At 35.9% G+C, this 23958-nt stretch overlaps 1 protein-coding gene across 4 annotated transcripts in view; it reads right to left on the reverse strand.

The window, feature by feature from the left end:
• The window catches only part of VPS13B (vacuolar protein sorting 13 homolog B), an 890836-nt gene that overhangs the window by 213704 nt on the left and 653174 nt on the right, over positions 1–23958 (reverse strand). For all 4 annotated transcript variants that reach the window (XM_066265974.1, XM_066265971.1, XM_066265975.1 and 1 more), the window contains exon 35: positions 11291–11428. In XM_066265974.1, the coding sequence (XP_066122071.1) occupies positions 11291–11428 (138 nt within the window). The remainder of the gene's footprint in view (positions 1–11290; positions 11429–23958) is intronic.

The raw sequence follows: 23958 nt of genomic DNA on the forward strand, positions 1-23958 counted from the left end.
TCAGCACCTGGGGCCAATGCGCTAGAACCAATCGAGCCATGGCTAGAACCTCTCACAGCCATTGAATAGGGAGGGAGGGAGGGAGACAGAGAGAGAGAGAAAGGAAGAGAGAGAGAGAAGGGAGGGGGAGAGGTGAAGAAGCAGATGGTCATTTCTCCTGTGTGCCCTGACTGGGGATTGAACAGGACATCTACACACTAGGCTGATGCTCTATCATTGAGCCAACCGGCCAGGGCCATATTATTTACTCTTCATGTACCACTTTGCAAAATGTTAGGAGGCCATTGGGTCATCTTTTTTTAGGTATCTGACTTCACTTGAGTCAGTCACCTTCAAGATATAGCTGATTAATATTCACTGAGTAATGAATTTAGGAATACAGGGGGTCCTTAGGTTACAACAGTCTTGACATACAATGTTTCGAGTTTAAGATGCTCACTCCCATAAAAACTTAAATTGACACGTGAGTGTTTCGGCTGATGCGGTTAGCATCGTATTTATGGACTACAGGGGTGAACTAGTTTGGCTGTGCACGGTGGGAGAATACGCAGAGCAGTGTACAGTACAGTATATTTATGTCCTCTTCCTTTTCCTGTGGCTTAGTTGTGTCTTTATGTTCTAGATTATGATTTTACAGCTGTATCAGGATAGGTAAGTGACTTAGGCTAGGGTGTGTTTCTACTGACACCAAAATTCGGATTATATCACTGTTGTAGGAAGGGAACTGTGTTGTAACCCGAGGAACCCCTGTAAAATAATATATATGCGGAGTTTACCAAAAAATTAAAAACATTAGAAAATAGATATATTTTGGGTAAACAATGTAAATTCACATAAATAAACCTATTTGATTAGTGTTTTATGTATTGAAAAGTTTTTTAAAACAATATTTTACATTATTTAACTATATATTTTTATTCAAATCAAAGATATCTGTAGAAATGGGATATTCAGGATTTTCAGGAATTTTTTAAAAGTAAAAATTATAATTATTTTAACCTATAACACACTAAGTTAATCCATAGAATATAATAAGAAAACAGTATTCAAAATAGGATTCATCCAATTAAAAGTCAAATACAATTTTAAAACAAAACAAAGCAAAAAAACCAGAGATGAAACCAATCAAAAACTAGAATGAAATGAGGAAAACTGAAAACTACATGAGTAAATTAATGAACAGGTTAAATAAGGAAAGACTATAGAAATAATTTTAGTAAGAGAAAAAGTATTAGTGGCCATGTGCTTCAACTAGAAACACCAGGAATACCAAAAGAAATGGGAAATGATACTCCTAACATTGTGTTTGCTATAATTATGTTACTTAAATTATATGAAGATTGTGGCATGCTAATTATAATAAAATATAAATGATGTGGGAATATTTTCCCATATTTTTTCTTTGTTGTCATTTAAATGTCATTTTATGGCTACAGTGACAGTGTTCAAAAATATGCCTGCAAAGGAACAATGAAAAAAATACCAGGGAGCTAAAATGTTTTTGTAAATGACCCTGGTTAATTAGAAAAATCTGCACCCTTCCCAGTTCTTCTTCTCACATGTCAGCTCTCATTAAATTAAAAAAAAAAAAAATTCGTGTTTCAAAGTTAAGAAATCCCATGGTTAACAAAACTCTTAAACTGGGATCAAGTGGGCACATTGCTGTTTCTGTATGATGTCATACCAAGCAGTTCACAGCTGAATCTGAATTTGTAAGAAATACGAATGATTTTTCAATAAAAGAAGTATCTGATCTAATGCTAATTTTTTCTCTATAGGCTAACTGTGCAGGGAACAGGTGGCCCTGCTTTCAATTATGGAGGGCTAGCATGCAGTGTGAGGCCTGGATTAGTTCACCTTCTCATGGGGAATTTTCCTCGGTTGGGAATGGATTTATTATGGCTTCACACATGGAATAGAGCTCATGTCAGCTGAGGGCAGTGACACATCATATGATTCAAATTAACCTGCTGTGGACTGTTCCGCGGGGCTTAGATTGTGTATTAAAATGACGACATTTTAAAAACAGCTTGAAAGAAACCAGGATTGCTGAACTGCAATGGTTCCAATTTGTTCCAACTAATCTATCACCTGCTGGAGATATTATTCTAGTGGGTTTCTGGTAGCTGCTGTTTTCCAGGTTTCTCCAAGCCACTGACCTTGCTAACGGGTATGACTGTTGCCTCTGAAGGAAGGAGGTCGGGGCTGAGAGAGCTTTGAAGGAGTTTTTGATGTGGAAGTTGGGACCTATCATTTGCTCCACGGTACTATTAAGTGAACAGACGAAATAAGGGAATACTCAAGAACTTGAATTCTTTTTCCAAAAACAAATGCTAAAGAGCAGCATTTTTATCACCCTGTTTAGATAAAATAATCCCTGAAAAATCTGAAAGGCTGAGTTCAAAAGCAGTTAAGTTTGCAACTTGATGAAGAAAACCTAAGGGTAGATACAATACTTATAATCAGAATTTTCTCTACTCTTCAGGGTCATACCTTTTATTGCTACCGCAGCCTTAATTAAATAGCAAGAAAAGAATAGATGAATATATACTCTTTTAAAGATGTAGCACAAAATATTCTTTGGGAATAATCACAACATGTACATATAGATAAAAAAAAACTAACGATAATACTGCATAAAAATTAGAAGCATTATTTTCAATATTAAAAAGCCTTTCTATTTTTTAAGTAAAGGGAATAGTATTGGGGAATATTATTAAGCTGAAGTTGATTTCCCCCATTTGAGCATAAATAATATTTCTCTTAATATACTATTAGTTAAAATTAAGAAAAAATATAATTTTCTTGAGTTGTCAAAAATCTATAAAATAATACATTCTTAAGGTAAGACATGCTTTAATGTATCCAATTATTCCTATTGATCTCTAAATTAGAAGAGTGACAATCTGGCTGTGTGGTGAGAGAACAGAATTCTTTAATTCAATAACATATATATATACTTTAAATGAGAAATCGGCTATAGTGAGGACATTTTGTCTAAGAGTAAATTCTGTAGCAGTTCAAGTTTCTTAGGTTAGCAGTGGTTCTCAAATTGTGTGCCAGGGTGCACTGATGCACCCTAGAAGATTTCCAGGTGCGCCCTATGGTATTCCAGAGAAATATGTGCCTGCTGGGGACCAAAACACCAGCAGGATTTTTGGAGTTTAGATTTTTGGGGGACAGAGATGTGGAAAATTGGCTGTAAGCTGACAGTCTGCCCAACCACCCACTTCACTTGTTCTGTAAAGTTGCAAAAGGCTGTTAAGCTGTGGTGCTGGATTGTTTACACTACCCCCAATGTCCCCCAGAAAAACTGGAGGCAAATTTCTTCTATCCTTTGTTTGGTGTAAAGTTAAGATGATATGTATGGTGGGGTTTTCTGCACTTAACACAATTAAGAGTAAAAAGAGAGGAATTCTTCAATGTATCGGCGAGGAAATGAGAGTTTGCCTTTCAAATATATGCCCAAACATTGAAGAAATTGCTAGGACACATCAGGCTCATGTTTCTTATAAACACAAAAATGAAAAAACTTGCCTGACCAGGCAGTGGCGCAGTGGATAGAGCATCGGACTGGGATGGGGAAGGGCCCAGGTTCCAGACCCCAAGGTTGCCAGCTTGAGCGCGGGCTCATCTGGTTTGAGCAAAAGCTCACCAGCTTGGACCCAAGGTCGCTGGCTCGAGCAAGGGGTTACTCAGTCTGCTGAAGGCCCGCGGTCAAGGCACATATGAGAAAGCAATCAATGAACAATTAAGGTGTCACAATGCGCAACGAAAAACTAACGATTCAGGCTTCTCATCTCTCCATTCCTGTCTGTCTGTCCCTGTCTATCCCTCTCTCTGATTCTCTCTCTGTCTCTGTTAAAAAAAAAAAAGAATGAAAAAACAACACATTCATGCTGGGACCTGCCAAATTCACTAACTCTTACTAAGAATGTATCTATATATATAAAAAGATAACTTTTTGTTGTTATTCAATTTTTTAACCCCTCTTTTTTACGAATTCTAAAAAGCATAACTCAAAAAAATGCAACATATTCATGCAAATGGAAATGAAAAAAAAGCTGGGGTAGCAATACTTATATCAGACAAACTGGACTTTAAAACAAAGAATATAGTAAGGATAAAGAAGGCCACTACATAATGATAAAGGGAGCAATCCAACAGGAAGATATAACTATTATAAATATCTACGCACCTAATATAGGAGCACCCAAATATATAAAACAGACTTTGATGGATTTAAAGGGTGAGATCAACAGCAATACTATAATAGTAGGGGATTTCAATACTCCACTAACATCACTAGATAGATCCTCAAGAAAGAAAATTAACAAAGAAACAGCAGACTTAAAGGACACACTAGATCAACTCGATTTAATAGACATCTTCAGATCCTTTCATCCTAATGCAATAGAATATACATTCTTTTCAAGTGCTCATGGTACATTCTCTAGGATAGACCACATGTTAGGGCACAAAAGTGGTCTCAACAAATTTAAGAAGATTGAAATTATATCAAGCACTTTCTCAGATCACAATGGCATGAAACTAGAAATCAACCACAACAGAAAAGCTCAAAAATTCTCAAACACATGGAAACTAAATAGCAGGTTGTTAAATAACAAATGGATTAATAATGAGATCAAAGAAGAAATAAAAAAATTCCTAGAAACGAATGATAATGAGCATACAACAACTCAAAATTTATGGGACACAGCAAAAACAGTTCTGAGAGGGAAGTTCATAGTATTACAGGCACACTTTAAGAAACTAGAGGCCCTGGCCAGTTGGCTCAGTGATAGAGCGTCGGCCTGGCATGCGGGAGTCCCAGGTTTGATTCCCGGCTGGGGTACACAGGAGAAGCACCCATCTGCTTCTCCACCCCTCCCCCTCTCCTTCCTCTCTCTCTCTCTCTTCCCCTCACGCAGTCAAGGCTCCATTGGAGCAAAAGTTTGCCCGGGCACTGAGGATGGCTCTGTAGCCTCTGCCTCAGGCACTAGATTGCATCTGATTGTGGCAGAGTGACGCCCCAGATGGGCAGAGCATCGCCCCCTGGTGGGCATGCTGGGTGGATCCTGGTCAGGCACATGCATCAAAACAACTTAACCCTGCATCAAAAAGAACAGCAAGTAAAGCCCAAATGTAGTAAAAGGAAGGAAATAATAAAGATCAGAGCAGAAATAAATGACATGGAGGCTAAAGAAACAATACAGAGGATCAAGGAAACTAGGAGCTGGTTCTTTGAAAAGGTAAACAAGATCGATGAACCTTTAACTAGACTCACCAAGAAAAAAAGAGAGAGGACTCAAATAAATAAAATTAGATATGAGTGTGGAGAAATAACAACTGACACAGAAATATAAAATATTGTAAGAAAATACTATGAAGAACTGTATGCCAAAAAACTAGACAACCTAGATGAAATGAACAAATTCCTTGAAACATATAACCTTCCAAAAATCAATCTGGAAGAATCAGAAAACCTAAACAGACCGATTACACCAAATGAGATCGAAACAGTTATCAAAAAACTCCCAACAAAGAAAAGTCCTGGGTCTGATGACTTCACAAGTGAGTTCTACCAAATATTCAAAGAAGAACTAACTCCTATCCTTCTCAAGCTATTTCAAAAATTCAAGAGGAAGGAAGACTTTGAAGCTCCTTTTATGAAGCGAGCATAATTCTGATTCCAAAACCAGGCAAAGACAACACAAAGAAAGAAAACTATAGGCCAATATCCCTGATGAATATAGATGCTAAAATTCTCAAAAAAATATTTGCAAACCGGATCCAACAATATATGGAAAAAATCATACACCATGATCAAGTGGGATTTATTCTTGGGAGGCAAGGCTGGTACAATATTCGCAAATCAATCAATGTGATTCATCACATAAACAAATGGAAGGAGAAAAACCATATGATAATTTCAATAAATGCAGAAAAAGCATTTGATAAAATCCAGCACCCATTCATGATCAAAACTCTCAACAAAGTGGGAATACAGGGAACATACCTCAACATGATAAAAGCCATCTATGATAAACCCACAGCCAACATCATACTCAGTGGGCAAAAATTAAAAGCAATCCCCTTAAGATCAGGAACAAGGCAGGGGTGCCCCCTTTCACCACTCTTATTCAACCTAATCCTGGAAGTCCTAGCCACAGCAATCAGACAAAAAGAAGAAATAAAAGGCATTCAAGTTGGAAAAGAAGAAGTAAAGCTATCATTATTTGCAGATGATATGATATAGAAAACCCTAAAGTCTCGGTCTAAAAACTACTGGACCTGATAAATGAATTCAGCAAAGTGGCAGGATATAAAATTAATACTCAGAAATCAGAGGCATTTTTATACACCAACAATGAAGAGTCAGAAAGAGAAATTAAGGAAATAATCCCCTTCACTATTGCAACCAAAAAAATAAAGAACCTAGGAGTACATTTAACCAAGGAGACTAAAGACTTGTTCTCGGAAAATTATAAAACATTGATAAAAGAAATCAAGGAAGATAAAAACAAGTGGAAGCACATACCATGCTCATGATTAAGAAGAATAAACATCATTAAAATGTCTATATTACCCAAAGCAATTTATTTTTTTATTTTTTATTTTTTTTCATTTTTCTGAAGCTGGAAACAGGGAGAGACAGTCAGACAGACTCCCGCATGCGCCCGACCGGGATCCACCCGGCACGCCCACCAGGGGCGATGCTCTGCCCACCAGGGGGCGATGCTCTGCCCATCCTGGGCGTCGCCATGTTGCAACCAGAGCCACTCCAGCGCCTGAGGCAGAGGCCACAGAGCCATCCCCAGCGCCCGGGCTATCTTTGCTCCAATGGAGCCTCGGCTGCGGGAGGGGAAGAGAGAGACAGAGAGGAAAGCGCGGCGGAGGGGTGGAGAAGCAAATGGGCGCTTCTCCTGTGTGCCCTGGCCGGGAATCGCCCGGGTCCTCCGCACGCTAGGCCGACGCTCTACCGCTGAGCCAACCAGCCAGGGCTTTACCCAAAGCAATTTATAAATTCAATGCAATACCAATTAAAATACCAGTGACATACTTTAAAGATATAGATCACATATTCCAAAAATTTATATGGAACCAAAAGAGAACACGAATAGCCTCAGCAATCTTAAAAAAGAAGAATAAAGGGGGAGGTATCACACTTCCTGATATCAAGCTATACTACAAGGCCATTGTACTCAAAACAGCCTGGTACTGGCATAAGAACAGGCACATAGATCAATGCAACAGAACAGAGAACCCAGAAATAAACCCACAGCTCTATGGATAACTGATATTTGACAAATGAAGTAAGGGCACAAAATGGAGTAAAGACAGGTTCTTTAATAAATGGTGTTGGTAAGATTGGACAGCTACCTGCAAAAAAATAAAACTAGACCACCAACTTATACCATTCACAAAAATAAACTCAAAATGGATAAAAGGTTTAAATGTAAGCCATGAAACCATAAGCATCTTAGAAGAAAACATAGGCAGTAAGCTCTCGGACATCTTTCACAATATAATATTTGCTGATGTATCTCCACGGGCAAGAGAAATAAAAGACAGGATAAACAAATGGGACTATATCAAACTAAAAAGCTTTTGCACAGCCAAAGATAATAAAAACAGAATAAAAAGACAAACTACACAATGGGAGAACATATTTGACAGTACGTCTGATAAGGGATAAATAATTCAAAATTTATAAAGAACTTGTAAATCTCAACACCAGAAAGACAAACAATCCAATCAAAAATGGGAAAAAGAAATGAATAGACACTTCTCCAAAGACGACATACAGGTGGCCCATAGGCATATGAAAAAATGCTCAACATCACTAATCATTAGAGAAATGCAAATTAAAACCACAATGAGATATCACCTCACACCAGTCAGAATGGTGCTCATCAACAAAACAACACAGAATAAGTGCTGGGGAGGATGTGAAGAAAAGGGAACCCTTCTGCACTGCTGGTGGGAATGCAGACCGGTGCACCTTCTGTGGAAAACAGTATGGAGAGTCCTCAAAAAATTGAAAATCAAACTGTCTTTTGACCCAGTGATCCCACTTTTTTGGAATATACCCCAAGAACACCATAGAACTGTTCCAGAAGGAGAAATGCACCCTCATGTTTATGGCAGCATTGTTCACAATAGCAAAGATCTGGAAACAGCCCAAGTGTCTGTCAGAGGACGAGTGGATTAAAAAGCTTTGGTACATATATACTATGGAATACTACTCAGCCATAAGGAATGGTGACATCGGATCATTTACAATAACATGGATGGACCTTGATAACATTATATGTAGTGAAATAAGTAAACCAGAAAAAACTAAGAAGTATATGAACCCATACATAGATGGGACATAAAAATGAGACTCAGAGACATGGACAAGAATGTGATGGTAATGGGGGTGGGAGGGTGGGGGGTGGGAAGGTAATGAGGAAGGAGAGAGAGGGAGTGGGGGGAGGGGCGGGGCACAAAGAAAACCAGATAGAAGGTGACTGAAGACAATTTGACTTTGGGTGAGGGGTACGGAGCATAATCAAATGTCAAAATAATCTGGAGATGTTTTCTCGGAACATACATACCCTGATTTATCAATGTCACTGCATTAAAATTAATAAAAATAAGAAAAAAAAGAGAAAAAATGTAACATAAAAATGTTTTTTAATGTCAGAATAAATTTAATTTGTCTTATTTATTTTTTTTAATTATCAGAAAAGCACACTTGGACTTTATATTTTTTTCTTTAATATTAGACTTAATTATTATAACATATTTCTCAGAAATTTGTATATAGTGCGCCTACAATTATTTGTAGGATTTTAAATGCACCCCGACTTCAAAAAGTTTGAGAACCACAGGGTTAGTGCTTTGCTTTATTGGAAGTCATCACAGCTGATGTGTCATTCACACTAATCTTCTTTTAAATAATTTATGAAAGAAAAGTACTCTTGGTTAAAAGAGACTTAGAACTAGACACTCAGACTCTCAAGAACTTAAACCACTCACTAAACATTGCTTTTAATTTTTTCATTAAAAAAAGTACAATTTAGAAAAACCAATCATCATTCTTTGTATCATTCTCCTTTTCTGGGCCCCCAAATATCTGCCATTTGGCCCTCAATACCTGTAAATGACGGTATTAAGAAAATTATATATATTTTTTGTTCTTTTATATATGAGTAATAAAAACCCTTGGTACAAAAAGTGTCGTCTCCAGAGCAACAGCCTCCACTTCGCTGGGGAGTTTGTGAGAGATGTAGAATTTCATCCTTACCTTCCAGGGCTATTAACTGACATTTTTATGTTAGCAAGCTCCCCAGAGATGCTTCAAAATACACACAAAGAAGTGCTGCAACCAGGGTTCGATTCCCGGCCAGGGCACACAGGAGAAGCGCCCATTTGCTTCTCCACCCCTCCGCCGCGCCTTCCTCTCTGTCTCTCTCTTCCCCTCCCGCAGCCAGGGCTCCATTGGAGCAAAGATGGCCCGGGCGCTGGGGATGGCTCTGTGGCCTCTGCCTCAGGCGCTAGAGTAGCTCTGGTTGCAACATGGCGACGCCCCGAAGGGGCAGAGCATCGCCCCCTGGTGGGCAGAGCATCGCCCCTGGTGGGCGTGCCGCGTGGATCCCGGTCGGGCGCATGCGGGAGTCTGTCTGACTGTCTCTCCCTGTTTCCAGCTTCAGAAAAATGAAAAAAATTAAATAAAAAAAAAAAAAAAAAAAAGAAGTGCTGCAAAATATTTCAGTTCATTTATTTCAGAATTTGAATCTCTGGATAGGTTATCACCATTATTAAAGAAATATAAGATTAGAAATGGCATATATGTAATTTGTAATGTAAAAAGTATAAGAAACACAAAGCAAGTATTTTTACAAATCATATTTCTACTACATAGTCACATTATATTCTAGGATTATAAACATAAAATTTTTTATTAATTCATTAACATTCAATTTATTTGATTGCCATAAAGATATGGTAAACAATGTACCATTGATTTTCAGATCCCATTTCTTATACAAACCAATCAATTAAATGTAAACTAGAAGAGAATTTTCTAGCCAAAATGAGTAAAAGAGTGTGCCTAAAAACAAAAGAAATGTGACACCAAAAAAGAGAAAAAGGATGTAAAACCAAATCTCCTAGTTACTTCTCCATTAACTATCCTTATGATCTTACCCTATTTCATTCATTTTAACATGTTCAGTTTTTTACACGTGAACAACTTAGAAATCAGGAAGTGTCTTGCAACTGATGTTGTAAGAAAGAACTATATTATAGCTTATACAGCATACATATTTTTCTTTTTTCTTAGTGGACTATAAAATGTTTTTTCCTACAACCGGTGGTGGCTTGGATTCAATGAAATATGGTACATCACACTCAGTAACCAAGTATCAGGACTCACACTCCTCCCAATCCACCATTACCTTACCCCAAAGGCTTCTTCCACTTTAATGACTCCCTTAGCCTTCATTATCAACTTCTAGCTTTCTGTTAAGTATTTAAAACCATGTCTAGATACATAAAATGATTAGAAATAGTTCTTCAGATGTCTGTAATTTAAAATCCCGTCAACAGAGAAACATACTTAAGAGAACTAAGCAAAAGGGCCAGTGTTGGTGGCTTCAGGCTGTTTACTCCATCCAGACATGGTGACAGGCCACCTTCTCCATCTTCGTGGTGGATCAAAAGTGCCTTGGCATGCCACAGAACACACACTTAACCACATCCACGCAGGATTTTATTCACTCATTAAAATGCATGCCTTTCAGAATACTGTCATTGTTTTATTCTTCATGAAAAAACGAATATTCTTTTGATGATTAATATGATTTAAAGCACTGTAAGTATAAAATAACAACAACAACAACAAAAAACCAGCCCTGAAATGTAGTACTTTCTATTAAATAAATTGCTAAAATCTCAAGGTGAGGTAAAAATAAGAGAAGGCAGAACATGAGGTGAAGGAAGAAGAAACAGCAGGAAAAAGAAAGAGGGGAGGAGGGTAAGGGGAAGAGAAAACAGATCTTTAGTTATGCTAAAATTAGTATAACTAATTTTTGGCTTCCAGTCAATTATTCTTTTTAAGACTAAAGGTAAGTTTTATATTAATATTCACCTTTTGATCTCTATAATGGGCACACATTTAGAAAACAAATGAACCATTCATTTTGGCAAAGAATATCAAGATTACTAACAGACCCTATGTATGTGTTCACACATTCTCATGAAAGAAAAAGTATATACATTTGAATTATGAGTTTCTTACCTGGTCCATTAAGAAAGTCTTTAATTTGTAGCATTACAAGGGAAGGTGGAATACCACTTTTGCTGTCTATTTCTCCAGGTACCGTCTGTAGCCAAACTGTGCAGTAATCAAGGGCTTCAGGCAGAGTCTTCCCAGGGTCTGAAGTAACAAAATTGAAATTAAAAATGTCAATTATATCACAAACATCTCACTTTGGTGTAAGTTTCAGCTGACAAAGAAAAAGGGGTAGTTACTGTATATAACCTTCATTGATTCATTTTACACATACAGTATATTCGTTAGTATAAACAAGTATTTATATGGACAAACAGAAGCTCTCTTTGTACAAGCTGAAAAGATGACACCATGTTTTCCAGAGCCAGGCCCATAAAGAAAAGACATTTTGAATCTTAACTCATATAATCTCTGAGTGAAGCTAAAGTTTCTGTACTCTGAGCTGCTGCTGACTGTTAACAGTTGAATAGCTGGAGTTCTTTCTTTTCTTTTCTTTTTAAAATGGGATGCTGGAAACAAATTAAAGAAAAAAGTACAACCTTTTCAGCTTAAAAAAGCATATACATGTTCAAAGAAGTGGATTAGTACTACTTAAGGGTTATTTGATCTGTTTCAGAGTTTTACTGACATTACAATCACTTTTTACTGCTAGGCTTTTGAAGTTAACTTCAGTAGCTTTCCCATAACCTTCTTTAATGATAAAAATTGGTCAATCTTTTAATAGTCTCAATTATGACTAAAACTTGACTTTTTCTGGTTTAACTTTTTCTATTAAATACTGTATACTTTTTTTAAAAACATATTTTCTCGTTAATATTGTATATATTTATAAAAACATTTTTTAGCATATGTGACATTGAATTTTCTTTTCAATGTTTAGCAAGCCAGTTTTTATTGAAATAGCTCTTTAAATAAAAACGACTGTTGTATCTTGGCACACAATGTAGTAGGGTTTTAAAAAACTTCTAAATATTCACAGTTTTTCTTTAATTTCAAGATTGTTTTACTCTCTGAGTTTTAATAGCCTCTGAATGTCAATTTTATAGGGATGTTCTTGTCATAGAGTCCATCTATTCCCTTTTCAGTTGATTTGAAATGTGTTATTAAAGTGTTATTTTAGGTTTTATTGATTGGGTTGCTTTCAAGAATAGCATTTACATACAGTGTATTATATTCAACATATGGTTACATAGTATTACTGTCATATGTGAACTGGGCATATAAATTCTGCCTTGGAATTTGTATTTCCTGACCCTATCATGTGATCCTTATGAAATTTGGCACATACGAACCTTTATGTAATTTCAAAGAAAATACTGAAAGCAATTGATCATGACGTTAGATCTATGTGGTAAAGATCAAACATTAAACTAGTGCATTCTTCTTATTTTTATATGATCAGTGAATTTAAAGCAGTGAGAATATGCATAGTATATCCACTACATAGTAACACTATACTATTTTCTCTTTTTAATATAATGATCAAGTCTGGTGAAGGGATGGCAAATGTGTGCTGCTGGGAGGATCTAATCAGTTTGTAGGACTGATGTCACCTGCCAGGACCTGAGTGTCTGTATCTAGGGCCTCACCCAGATAGTCATCATCAAGAAGCTGTTATTATAAAGTAGGTGGTGGTGTCAAACCTATATAAGGAGACATAATTCTTTATTTTGAAGAAAATACAATCTAGAGAGAGAAATATAATTTAACAGAAAAAACAAAAAACAGATATAAGTAACTAACTCATGTACAGAGGTGAATTCCAAATGATGTAGAAATGTTAATATATGTAAGAAACAGGCAAGTAAAACTTAGTATGATAAGTAAAACAAGATATAGAAATCAGATAGCCAAATTTGTATGACAGAAAAAAGATATAAGGAATACAGTGTTATGTATAAATGTATCCTTAGGTGATTAACTTGCTTTATTTAGTAACTGCTTATCTATCCTGTACCCAATTTCCTATTAATATCAATATAAAATATTTTATATTAATGTCAATATAAATATTTTATATTAATAGAAAAATGAGCATAGATAAGTAGTTATTAAAGAAAACTAATAAGTAATAAATAAATGAAAAACAGCATATAAACATTTAAGGATAAAATATCATAGCAATAATAAAAATATATATTTAAAATAAGTAGAATTTTTTACCTATCAAAAAGGCTAAGACTAAAATAAGTGATGTCTGTATAACACACACACACACACGCACTCATCATAGAACTGTTAATCATAGCAAAAAGTAGAAAACAACCTAGATGTCCATTAATAGATTAATGTTAAATAATAAAAGGCAATCCATACAATTATTTAAAGAATAGGATCTATATGTATTGACATAATCGGACAGCTATTTTATATTGTTAATAGTTAAAAAGAAAGCAGGTTAGCATATTTTCATTTATTATTGACCATTCAGAATTTCTCATTTTCAAAATATTTATTTATTCATATTTCTATTGGATCCTTTTTCTTACTAAATTGTAGGAGCTCCTTATATACTATATTGTGGGTGTTAATATTTTCTTGGCCATGTGTAGCGAATGTTTCCACTTGGTATGTTAGTTATCTTTTAACTATATTCTGATGCTTGTTGCTTGCATATTATTTTATAGATGTGGTAAAATAAATCTATTAAGTTTTATTTATAAATATATTCCTAGGTGATTATATATTATCCTGTAGTTTCTTGAAGTATTTTTAAGATTTTGTTTTTACTTTTAGCTGTTTAATTCTTCTGGAGAGCACTGTTTTATCAAAGATAGAAAAATCAAAATTGAAACAAAATATAATTTTTCATTAATCAAATTAGCATAAATAAAGAAGATTGATAATATCTTTTATGGAGCATATATAGGTTCTCCCATGTTTGGTGGATAAGAGTGTAAATACAGCATTTTTGCATGGATGGGGGAGAGAGTTGAGTGAGTGCCTACCAAAATTCTAAATATCCATTCATGTAATTAGAAAGATGAACTATAGGACTTTACCTGAAAGCAATACTCAAAAATACATAAATGAATCTCCAAATAAATTGACTGTGGTCTATTTTGAATTTAAAAATATAAACTAAATAGAAAAATGGTAAAATAATTGATGCTTATACTGTGATTATTCACAGTAGCCAAGAAATGAAAACAACTTAGCTCTTTGATGGATGACTGGATGAGAAGAAGTGGTGTGTATACAGTGGAATACTACTCAGCCATAAGAAAAATGAAATACTGCCATTTGCAACAAAACGGATAGATATAGAGAGTATCATACTAGAGCAGTGGTTCTCAAACTTTTTGAAGTTGGGGCACATTTAAAATCCTACAAATAGCTGTAGATGCACTATATACAAATTTCTGAGAAATATATTATAATAATTAAGTCAAATATTAAAGAAAAAATATAAAGTCCAAGCGTGCTTTTATGGTAATTAAACAAAATAAATAAAACAAAATTAAATTTATTCTGACATTAAAAAACAATTTTATGTTATTTTTTTTGAGATACGCTTTTTAGAATTTGTAAAAAAGAGGGGTTAAAAATTTAAAAATAACAAAAAAGTTATCTTTTTATATATATAGATACATTCTTAGTAAGATTTAGTAAATTCGGCAGGTCTTGTCACAAATGTATTAAGTTTTTTCATTCTTGTGTTTATGAGAAACATGAGCCTGATGTGTCCTAGCGATTTCTTCAATGTTTGGGCATATATTTGAAAGGCAAACTCTCATTTCCTCATCAATACATTGAAGAATTTCTCTGTTTTTACTCTTAATTGTGGTGAATGCAGAAAACCCCCACCATACAGATCATCTTAACTTTACACCAAACAAAGGATAGAAGAAACCTGCCTCCAGTTTTCTGGGGGAACATGGGGGGTAGTGTAAACAATCCAGCACCACAGCTTAACAGCCTTTTGCAACTTCACAGAACAAGTGAGGTGGGGGTTGGGCAGACTATCAGCTTACAGCCAATTCCCCACACCTCTGCCCCCCCCAAATCTAAACTCTAAAAACCCTGGCTTTTTGGTCCCCAACAGGAACATATTTCTCTGGAATACGACAGGGCGCACCTGGAAATCTTCTAGGGTGCACTAGTGCACCCTGGCACACACTTTGAGAACCACTGTACTAGAGAGTAGTGAAATAAGTCACACTGAAAAGAACAAGAATCATATGATTTCACTTATATGTGGGATATAAAACAGAAAGCAACAAATGAACAAACAACAAACCCCACAGACACAGACAACAGTATAGTGGTTATTAGAGGGAAAGGTGGTGGAGGGTAAAGGAGGTCAACTATATGGTGATGAAGGAGACTAAACTTTGGGTGGTAGGCACACAGTGAAATATACAGACAATGTATTATAGAACTGTACACTTGAAAGATATCTTATTAATCAATGCCATCCCAATATATTTTGTACAAAAAAACCACTATGCTATTAAAAAAAAGTGAATCTGATGTACTGACATAGAAGAGCTTCAAAATGTCTGTCTGTTTGTTTTTTTATTAAGTGGGAGGCGGGGAGGCAGAGATAGACTCCTGCATGTACCCCTACTGGGATCCACCCAGCAAGCCCCCTACTGGTGATGCTCTGCCTATCCAGGGCCATGCTCCGTTTCTTGGCAACTAAACTATTTTAGCACCTAAGGAGAGGCCACAGAGCCATCCTCAGTGCCGGGGACCAATTTTGCTCCATTTGAGCTATGGCTGTGGGAGGAGAAGAGAGAGAGGGATATGGGGTGGGGGGAGAAGCAGATGGTGGCTTTTCCTGTGTACGCTGACCAGGAATCAAACCCAGGACTTCCACACACTGGCAGATGCTCTACCACTGAGCAAACCAGCCAGGGCCCAAATTGTCTGGCAAAGTGAACAAAACAAAGAAACAACACACAGTAAATTCAAAGGCAAAAATCTTATCTGCATACACATATACTTACATACGTATACATGTACATATACATATATTTTTAAATACTGGAGGATGATCATCTTTAGGATGACCCTAAGCACATATATGGACCTATAATTTATTCAGAGTTGTAAAATAAAACTACACAGCATTTATAAAAATTAACAGGGAGAGAAAAAATTACTTTAAAAGGTTATGTGATATCCTACCTTCATCAAGGTACAGACTGGGGGAAAGAACAAATTCTGATCATGTGAATGGGCATTTTACAAGTAGAGGAGATGGGTCTTTGCAGGTTGCCTCTCTTTTAGCAGAAGTTAGAGGACCTGGCCACCTGGCACCCAACCCAGAGGTCTGCATTAGGGCAATTACAGGGTGATATGACTTAGACATAAAGAAACTGGCAGTAGTTAGCAGCAGAATAAGAATAAAGAAAATGTAAAAGTCCAGAAAATATATCCAAGAAAGCCAAAATTTCAATGACTATTACCCAACAAAATATTACTGGCTTAATGATATTATTGGTTTGATTAATACACAACTAGTTTAAAAGTACAGCTGTATTTCTAGGGCTGAAAGAACAGAATAATTGAAATTAGGACTATCCAGAGAAATGAAGGTTGCACGGTTGATGGATATTGAATATGTGAGAGGGCCAGTGATTAATCTCCCAGTTTTGGCTAAAAATTCTACTTTAGATATTCCTGAAGCCTTTGGAAGCAGCAGTGGTAGCAGAAAGATATGTCAGAATCCCAAAGAAATAGTTCATGTTTGCAAGCCACTATTAGTCTCTTATATTCTAATGGCTAGATGATGAGAGGTATGACTTCTAGACTTCTGGTATTGTCTTCAACTTAACTTCTTCTAAATTTCACCATCAGGTCTAGAAAATAGGATTCATATTACACATTCTTCTGGGTCAATTCAGCTGAGAAGGCACCAGATAAATGAAGATGAAAGGAGTCTGTGAATATACTAGAAATGGAGTGACAAATAAGGATGACTGTTTCATACCGGAAGCTCCGTGAGACTTTGCTGGTTTTCTACTCCATACTTTGCAAACACCTATTTATTTGAATACAGGAAGCTCTTAAAAATAAGGTCCACCCGATGTTGAAGAGCACATTTATCTCTAAGCCTAAGAAACAGGGTAAAGTCTTATCTTATTGGGAGTAACAGAATGTGGAAAAGGGGAAAGAAAAATGACAAACTGCTCATAGCCATAAATCTTGTTCAAAGTCAGCCAGAATTCACTTCAATAAGAAAAATATTGCAACTCTATAAAGTTATAATATTTGTTTTTCTTCTGGGTTGACCTGGCCTTCAAAAACTCCAAAAATAAAAATACTTCATCATATCCTCCCACATGAAACAACCAAAGACAAGACTCAGAAAGTGTCAAGTCCATTCCCAGCTGGATGAAGGTATTGCTGGCTTTCACAGAGACTTTGATTCTGATCGTTTCCTCTGCTTCCAGATTACCTCGTTCTTCTTCACGAAACCTTTATTTCCCTTAACTGCTTGGAAGGTCTTCCTCTGAAGCTGAGCCTGTAGTTCTGCTTATTATTATTATTTTTTTTAACCCTTAGCAAATATTCAGAGTTAAGTATGTCTTTGCTTAACATCTGAATTACGGTCTATAAATACAACTCGTGCCCAAATCAAAACAAAAACTTTGAAAATGAACTAGTTTATTTTCTTTGCAATCTTCAACTTTACGTAAAAATTTGTTGTCCAAGCTGGTACAGAATAGCTGAATGCTACCAACTTTGTAGGCTTTCTTATTACTTTGGTTTGTTCTACTATGTGGCAGGATAATCCTTTTTCATAACTAAGTTAAGATCTTACCAACAAAAAGACATTTTCACACAGATTTCAGTGGTCATTTCCTCATTTTAATAGTGATGTAACACTGAATATATAATGAAGTCGTTACCTTAGAGGTATCTTTTACCTCAGACACTTCTAAGTGTTACCTACCACAGAGAAAAAAAGTTTTCTTTTGCCATATGAATAAAGAAAATTGAATTTTAAAAGCGTGGTGCCATTAGAATCTCTTCATTTGAAAGCTAAATATCCATTAAAAAGAGGACTAGACTAGACTGCACCAACATCCTTTTCTTCTTCACTCACCCCTTGGTAACAGTTACTTTTATTAACTGCAGGTTTACAGTGGAGTTAATAATCCATGCCTCTGTCTACTTTCTCTTGGCCACCTTTGTGCTCAAAATACCTCTACAGGTGGATTGGCTAAGGATGGGCAGAAAGAGAGGTGAGGCTACTAGTTATTTTCCCTGGTAGTTTCTGTTGCGGAAAAATACAAATAACTACAGTCACAGTAATGTTTTTGATTCATAGAATCAATTTTCTCATGATACACTTGTTTTTTACATTACTGTGGAAAATGGGTGCTAACTTAAACATGGAGCACTGTCCAGACACAATTTTGCCATGGTGGAGAGTTCTTGTAAACTTGTGTTTAACCACACAAACCAGAGGAATATAAAAGGTAAAAAACAAAAAGTATTGCTTATTATTTAAAATTATACCCAATTTATCTTAAAATCTAGTAAGCTTATTTGTACTTCATTTTTAAAGTAGTAATTATTGAGGTTTGAAATACCAGTCCATAGAGTTACTTTCCAATTTAATACTTGTTGGCTAGGATAAGCTATAGACTTGACAACTTCCCTGCACTTTGGTTTTGATAATTATCAAAATTACATTCTTACCCTTAGAAATATTTGGGTCACATACAGTAAGTAAATACTCTGTAAGAAAGTAACTAATCTGCAAGCTGAAGTAGATCCCTTTCCGTTTTTTAAACTAGTAGCCAGAGACTCTTTACAAAAGTATATGGAAATGTCATCCTTTATACAAAGAGATTGAAATGACACTTTAAAATAATTTATAAAACAACATGGTGAATGCATCAGGATTGCAATTTCACACAGCTTTTTTGGGGGGTGGTCACGAAGATCAAGCAGAGTTCACAGCGAGCCACAGTAGGGAGAGAGAGACTACCTAACGAGGAGCCAGGCCAGTTGGTGAGGGCTTAGAGATTCCCTGTTCTCCTCCCTTCTCTTTCACTTCACTGGCAAGATGTTCTTAGATGGTCCTTAAGCTTAATCCTTTTATGCCCAGGCAAGACTACACACAGGTGTTTCTTTATAGATCCTGAATAAAATTTAAAAGAAAGCATTTTGGGAGGATATATTTTAGTAGATCTATTTTTCTCTATCTTGGAAAGTGATATTGTTAAATCTCCCAAGAGGCCATGGTTGTGCTTGGTTTTGGTTATGCTCAATGGCTGGAAGTACAATTCATTACCAGAATAGTCACCTTCTTACCCCTGGACATGTAAAAGGCAAAGCCTGTGGGCTTGCTGAATTTCTTATATTTTTCTTTTATAAGTCTTAGTTTTAATGGCTACATTTTTCTTTTTCTTTTTTAAAATATAGCCACAGAAGCAAATGTAATCAACCAGGCTTCTACAATGCATGAAAATTAAATTATGAAAGAACCTAGATCTATAAAACACAGTAACAATTCAATGTCAGGACAGCAAAATCAACCAAGAAACCAATTCTAAATTGCCCTGGATACAGGTTAAGAGCCATCATCTCTTTGTTGATATCCAGGCATTTGGTTAACTCCATTAGCGCTTTTCCCATGCTCTGTAGTCTGCATCTCATAAGATGTGACGGGAAGGAGAAGAGATTTCCTGCTTTGACACCCCAAGTCTGTGGCCCATAGGAAGAGGAAAGGATTAAAGTGGCTGCCGGGATGTGTGATCACCAGTGTCTATCCGCTCTGACTTTTAGAACCAAGTCTTCCATATCTTGCTAAAAGGAAATGTATTGTCTATACTTAATGATGCTAACTGGCAGGTGATATATGAAATATCACCTCAATAAATTCCTTTCAATTTATTTTTGAGGCTATTCTGTCATGTTCTTGATAACTTTCCTATTTGGTTGTTTTCATGTTAAATTCTAATGTGGGTTTTAGATGTTTTGCAAGACAACATGTGATTAAAATTCAGTGCAAGTAAACACAGGGTGCTAAAATGTAGCATATATACCCAAGGAAGATCAGCTGAATCCCAACTGCAAGCCTCTTTTCTTCTCTGAGCAAAGTCTGGGTTCTGTAATACTAAAGCCAAACCAGTGGCTTTAAATGATTCCTCCCATTTTTCATTCATCTTAAGTAAATACTAGTTAAAATGGTGTCAAAAGGGCCAGGACACTAATATTTTCCTCATGTCCAAAAAAGAGTCTATTAAGTTCTCCCTTTTACTACTAATAATTACAGAAGTCCCAACTTACAGCTGAATAATGTTGCATAATTTCAGCCATTTCATAAATATTGTATCATTTGGAGCTCAGATTAAACTATAAAAACAAATATTATACCCATTTTAGAGATAAGGAAATTAAAACACAAAAAAATTTAGTTATTTGCATCAAAGGACCAAGAGAAAATTACTGATTTTTGTTTCAATAACTTACCCATACATTAGTTTCCCCCACTGGCTGGGTCACTTCTTATTTAACTTTCTCGGCACAACTCTCATTGAGTGATACACTAGAGTGCCTCTCATTTAATAGACCTATTTACTTGCTGATTCCTGTCAAAGTAATAATTTCATTTCACATTATAGGTCAGCAAGAAATGTTCCCAGCAGCTAAATTTTCAGATAAATGTTCAAGTTGTGATCATTATGACATTAAAGTCACAGGTTAATGCTAAGCCCTTCCAGGGACATTAACAAAACCTTTAATTCTAAAGAGACATGTAATTCAATCCTTCTCTTAAAGTCACAATAACTAAATGAAATCAAGATATGATTTATGAGGTGTAAGAAGCCAGTTTATGATTTTCCAACTGTTGGTTTACTCAAATGTCTTTGGCACATTTTCTGCAGACCTAATTCATGAAAGGGTAAAGAAGTCAATTACTGTAACTGAAAAATTTCAAATTACATAAAAGCAAACTACAAAAAACAAAAAAAAATTGCACTGAAATGATGTGAATTCTTTTTTGGCAGACTACAACCACTATTTTAAAATTAGCCTGAAGATATTAACAATGACTATAAAAGTAACAACAATAATATTAACATTCATTGAGCCCTGTGCTTCATACTTAGCTAAGAGCTTCATCATTGTTTAATTCTTAGGAGGTTGCTATCGGTATTATCCCCATATTACACATAAGGAACAGAGGTTTAGAGAGGTTAAATACCTTGTTCATGGTCACCACAGCAGTAAGTAGCCCAGCTGGGATTAGAACCCAGGACTGTCTGACTCTAAATTTTGAGTGCTAATTTAGCTCTAGTCCATGTTTGCCTCTTAACTGGACCTAAAGTCATAATTGTAACATTTACAAAACTTATATAGAAGTGTGTCTTTACCTGCTTTTTCAGTATGATAAATTCTAATCAACTTTAGTTTCTGTATTTTAGCCTGTTGATGCTTGAAAAATTTTAATAAGGTAAAGAAGTTGCAAGAGGGCAAAAGCAATTGTTTTGAAATCGGTTTGCTAATTCCTAGAACACATTAATGAGTAATAAGTTACTGGACTGACTGACTGTGTACTAAGGAAGCACGGGGTTAGTGAAATTCCGCCAGAATGGTTCAACTCCTTCACAATTGACCAGATGGCACAGTCATCTCTTCAAAAACAAACAAAAAGCTCCAAACAAACAAGAAGAAAAATGACTTTTTGAGGCTGCCTTGGGCTGCATAGCTAAGATATGAGGCAATTTCAAATCTGGACTCTATTACCTTAAACAAAACAAATACCAATTTTTAAATATTTATAAACACAGCTAATACGATTATGTTAAAAACAACTACATACATCTTTATTTAAATGAGAATTGCCAATAATACAGCTGCTACATATAAGGGCGCTGGCAGATGATCTCATTTCTGTTAGAGGGTGTTCCAGGTGAGAAGGGCATGGAAAAGCCAACTGGCACATTATTTTAACAGTTTAAAAAGAAATCTGTTAACTCACAGATGTATTGTCTACCTGAACTAGATAGCAAATCATTTCTAGGTTATTAATATTAATAGCTATAAAAGAAGTTCAGGTTCAGGACTTAGTCTTCTGTCCTTTTTAAAATTATGGAGAGTAAAATAAAGCACTCCATAGACATAGGTATAGCTGGCATACTTAAAGATCACTAAATTGTGCAGACCGGGGATTACACTTTATCCTTCAAAGTTATAAGTAACTGTCATCATTATTATCTCACTTTTGGTTTCTAAAATAGATATAGCTATAGGTATAAAGATTCCATTTACCATGTATTCTGGGTAGCATGTTGTAGTAGATTTAGTTTTTTAAATATATATATGTATATGTGTATAAATATATTATATTTAATAAAAATGTATTTTAAATACGTAATATGAGTATAAAGTGTATCTATAACACACATATATGTAGATGTCAGTCACATGTGCTGAGAAGGCAAAATAACACGGTTTTCACAGCATTTCTTCTTCTAACTTGATTTTATAGTACATGAAAGGCTATCCCTAAGGAACACACAGAGAAAACACTGTTACCACCCTCTGAGTATTTGGGCATGTTCTTTGCTTAATGGTGACATGGGAAGAATCAAGTTAATGCTGACAACTCCCTGAGAGCAGTAATTATTCATTACAATACATTTAACTGATCTGTGCTTAGAGATATAAAGATATTAAAGTATCACTTTTGGGGGAAATCCTGTATTAAATTTCTTGGAAAACCATATGTTGGCTAATGGACTAGAAAATATTTTTATTTTTTTAAATTGCAGGACTTCTGGTGCCAGCCAAAATTGGAGTAAGTTCACTGCAGCCTAACTCTCATGCTGCTTACAATTAAAAACTTGAAAAAAATATACAAAAATACCCAAGGCCTCAAAAGGGCCTCTAACTGGCAGATATGAGCCATATAGTGGTGTTTCCCATTTTCTTTAGTTCTGTTTTTCTTTTCTCTCATTACTGTGACTTGAGGGTGAGTCCTATGTTGTGATGCACAGTGATGGCCAGAACAGCTGGAAGTCCAACAGAATCCTTGAGTGGGAAATAATGTCCCTGTGGAGTCACTGATGTAGGGAGACCAGCTACTTTTTCTTTTTTCTCTCCTGGTTTGCCCCAAGGGTGGCCACATGCTCATACACACGTGTGCGTGTATGTGTGTGTGTGTGTGTAACAGGTACAGCAGAGACAAGCATGTAAGACTTTAGCAGGTGTTATAACTATGTTTCATGAGGTAAAGGTAAGCATACTTGAAATGATGATAATACAGTTCTCAGAAAAGAAACAAAGTACATGTTGGGCAGATAAAATGTATTATGCTCACTTTGTTAAAGATGGCGCTGCCCACGTGAGGCCATCGCCCAGGTGATATTACTGTGTGTTGGGGATCGTTGTAGCCTGGGGCTTGGTTTTGGGATTAAGCCTTTCCCACCCTTTTTAATGTGGAGTGGTACAATCCCATCATGCCCCAGATAAGTGACTTTGTATTAGAGACTTCCCTATTTTGTATATTGGATTAAAGATTTGGATTTCTACACTATAAAATAGGGGCAGAACGGGAGCTTGCTCTCTTGGTTTCTGAGATTATCATTAGAGGAGAGAGCAGAGAGGAAAGCAGAAAGAGGCATGTGGCCAGGAGAAGCAGCTAAGATGGCGGAGTGTTGAGTGAGAAGCCAGTTTGTGCAGAAAAAGGGTTTGGGCAGAGTGAA

The sequence above is a fragment of the Saccopteryx bilineata genome, chromosome 3, assembly GCF_036850765.1.
Source record: "Saccopteryx bilineata isolate mSacBil1 chromosome 3, mSacBil1_pri_phased_curated, whole genome shotgun sequence".
NCBI classification, from domain to species: domain Eukaryota; kingdom Metazoa; phylum Chordata; class Mammalia; order Chiroptera; family Emballonuridae; genus Saccopteryx; species Saccopteryx bilineata.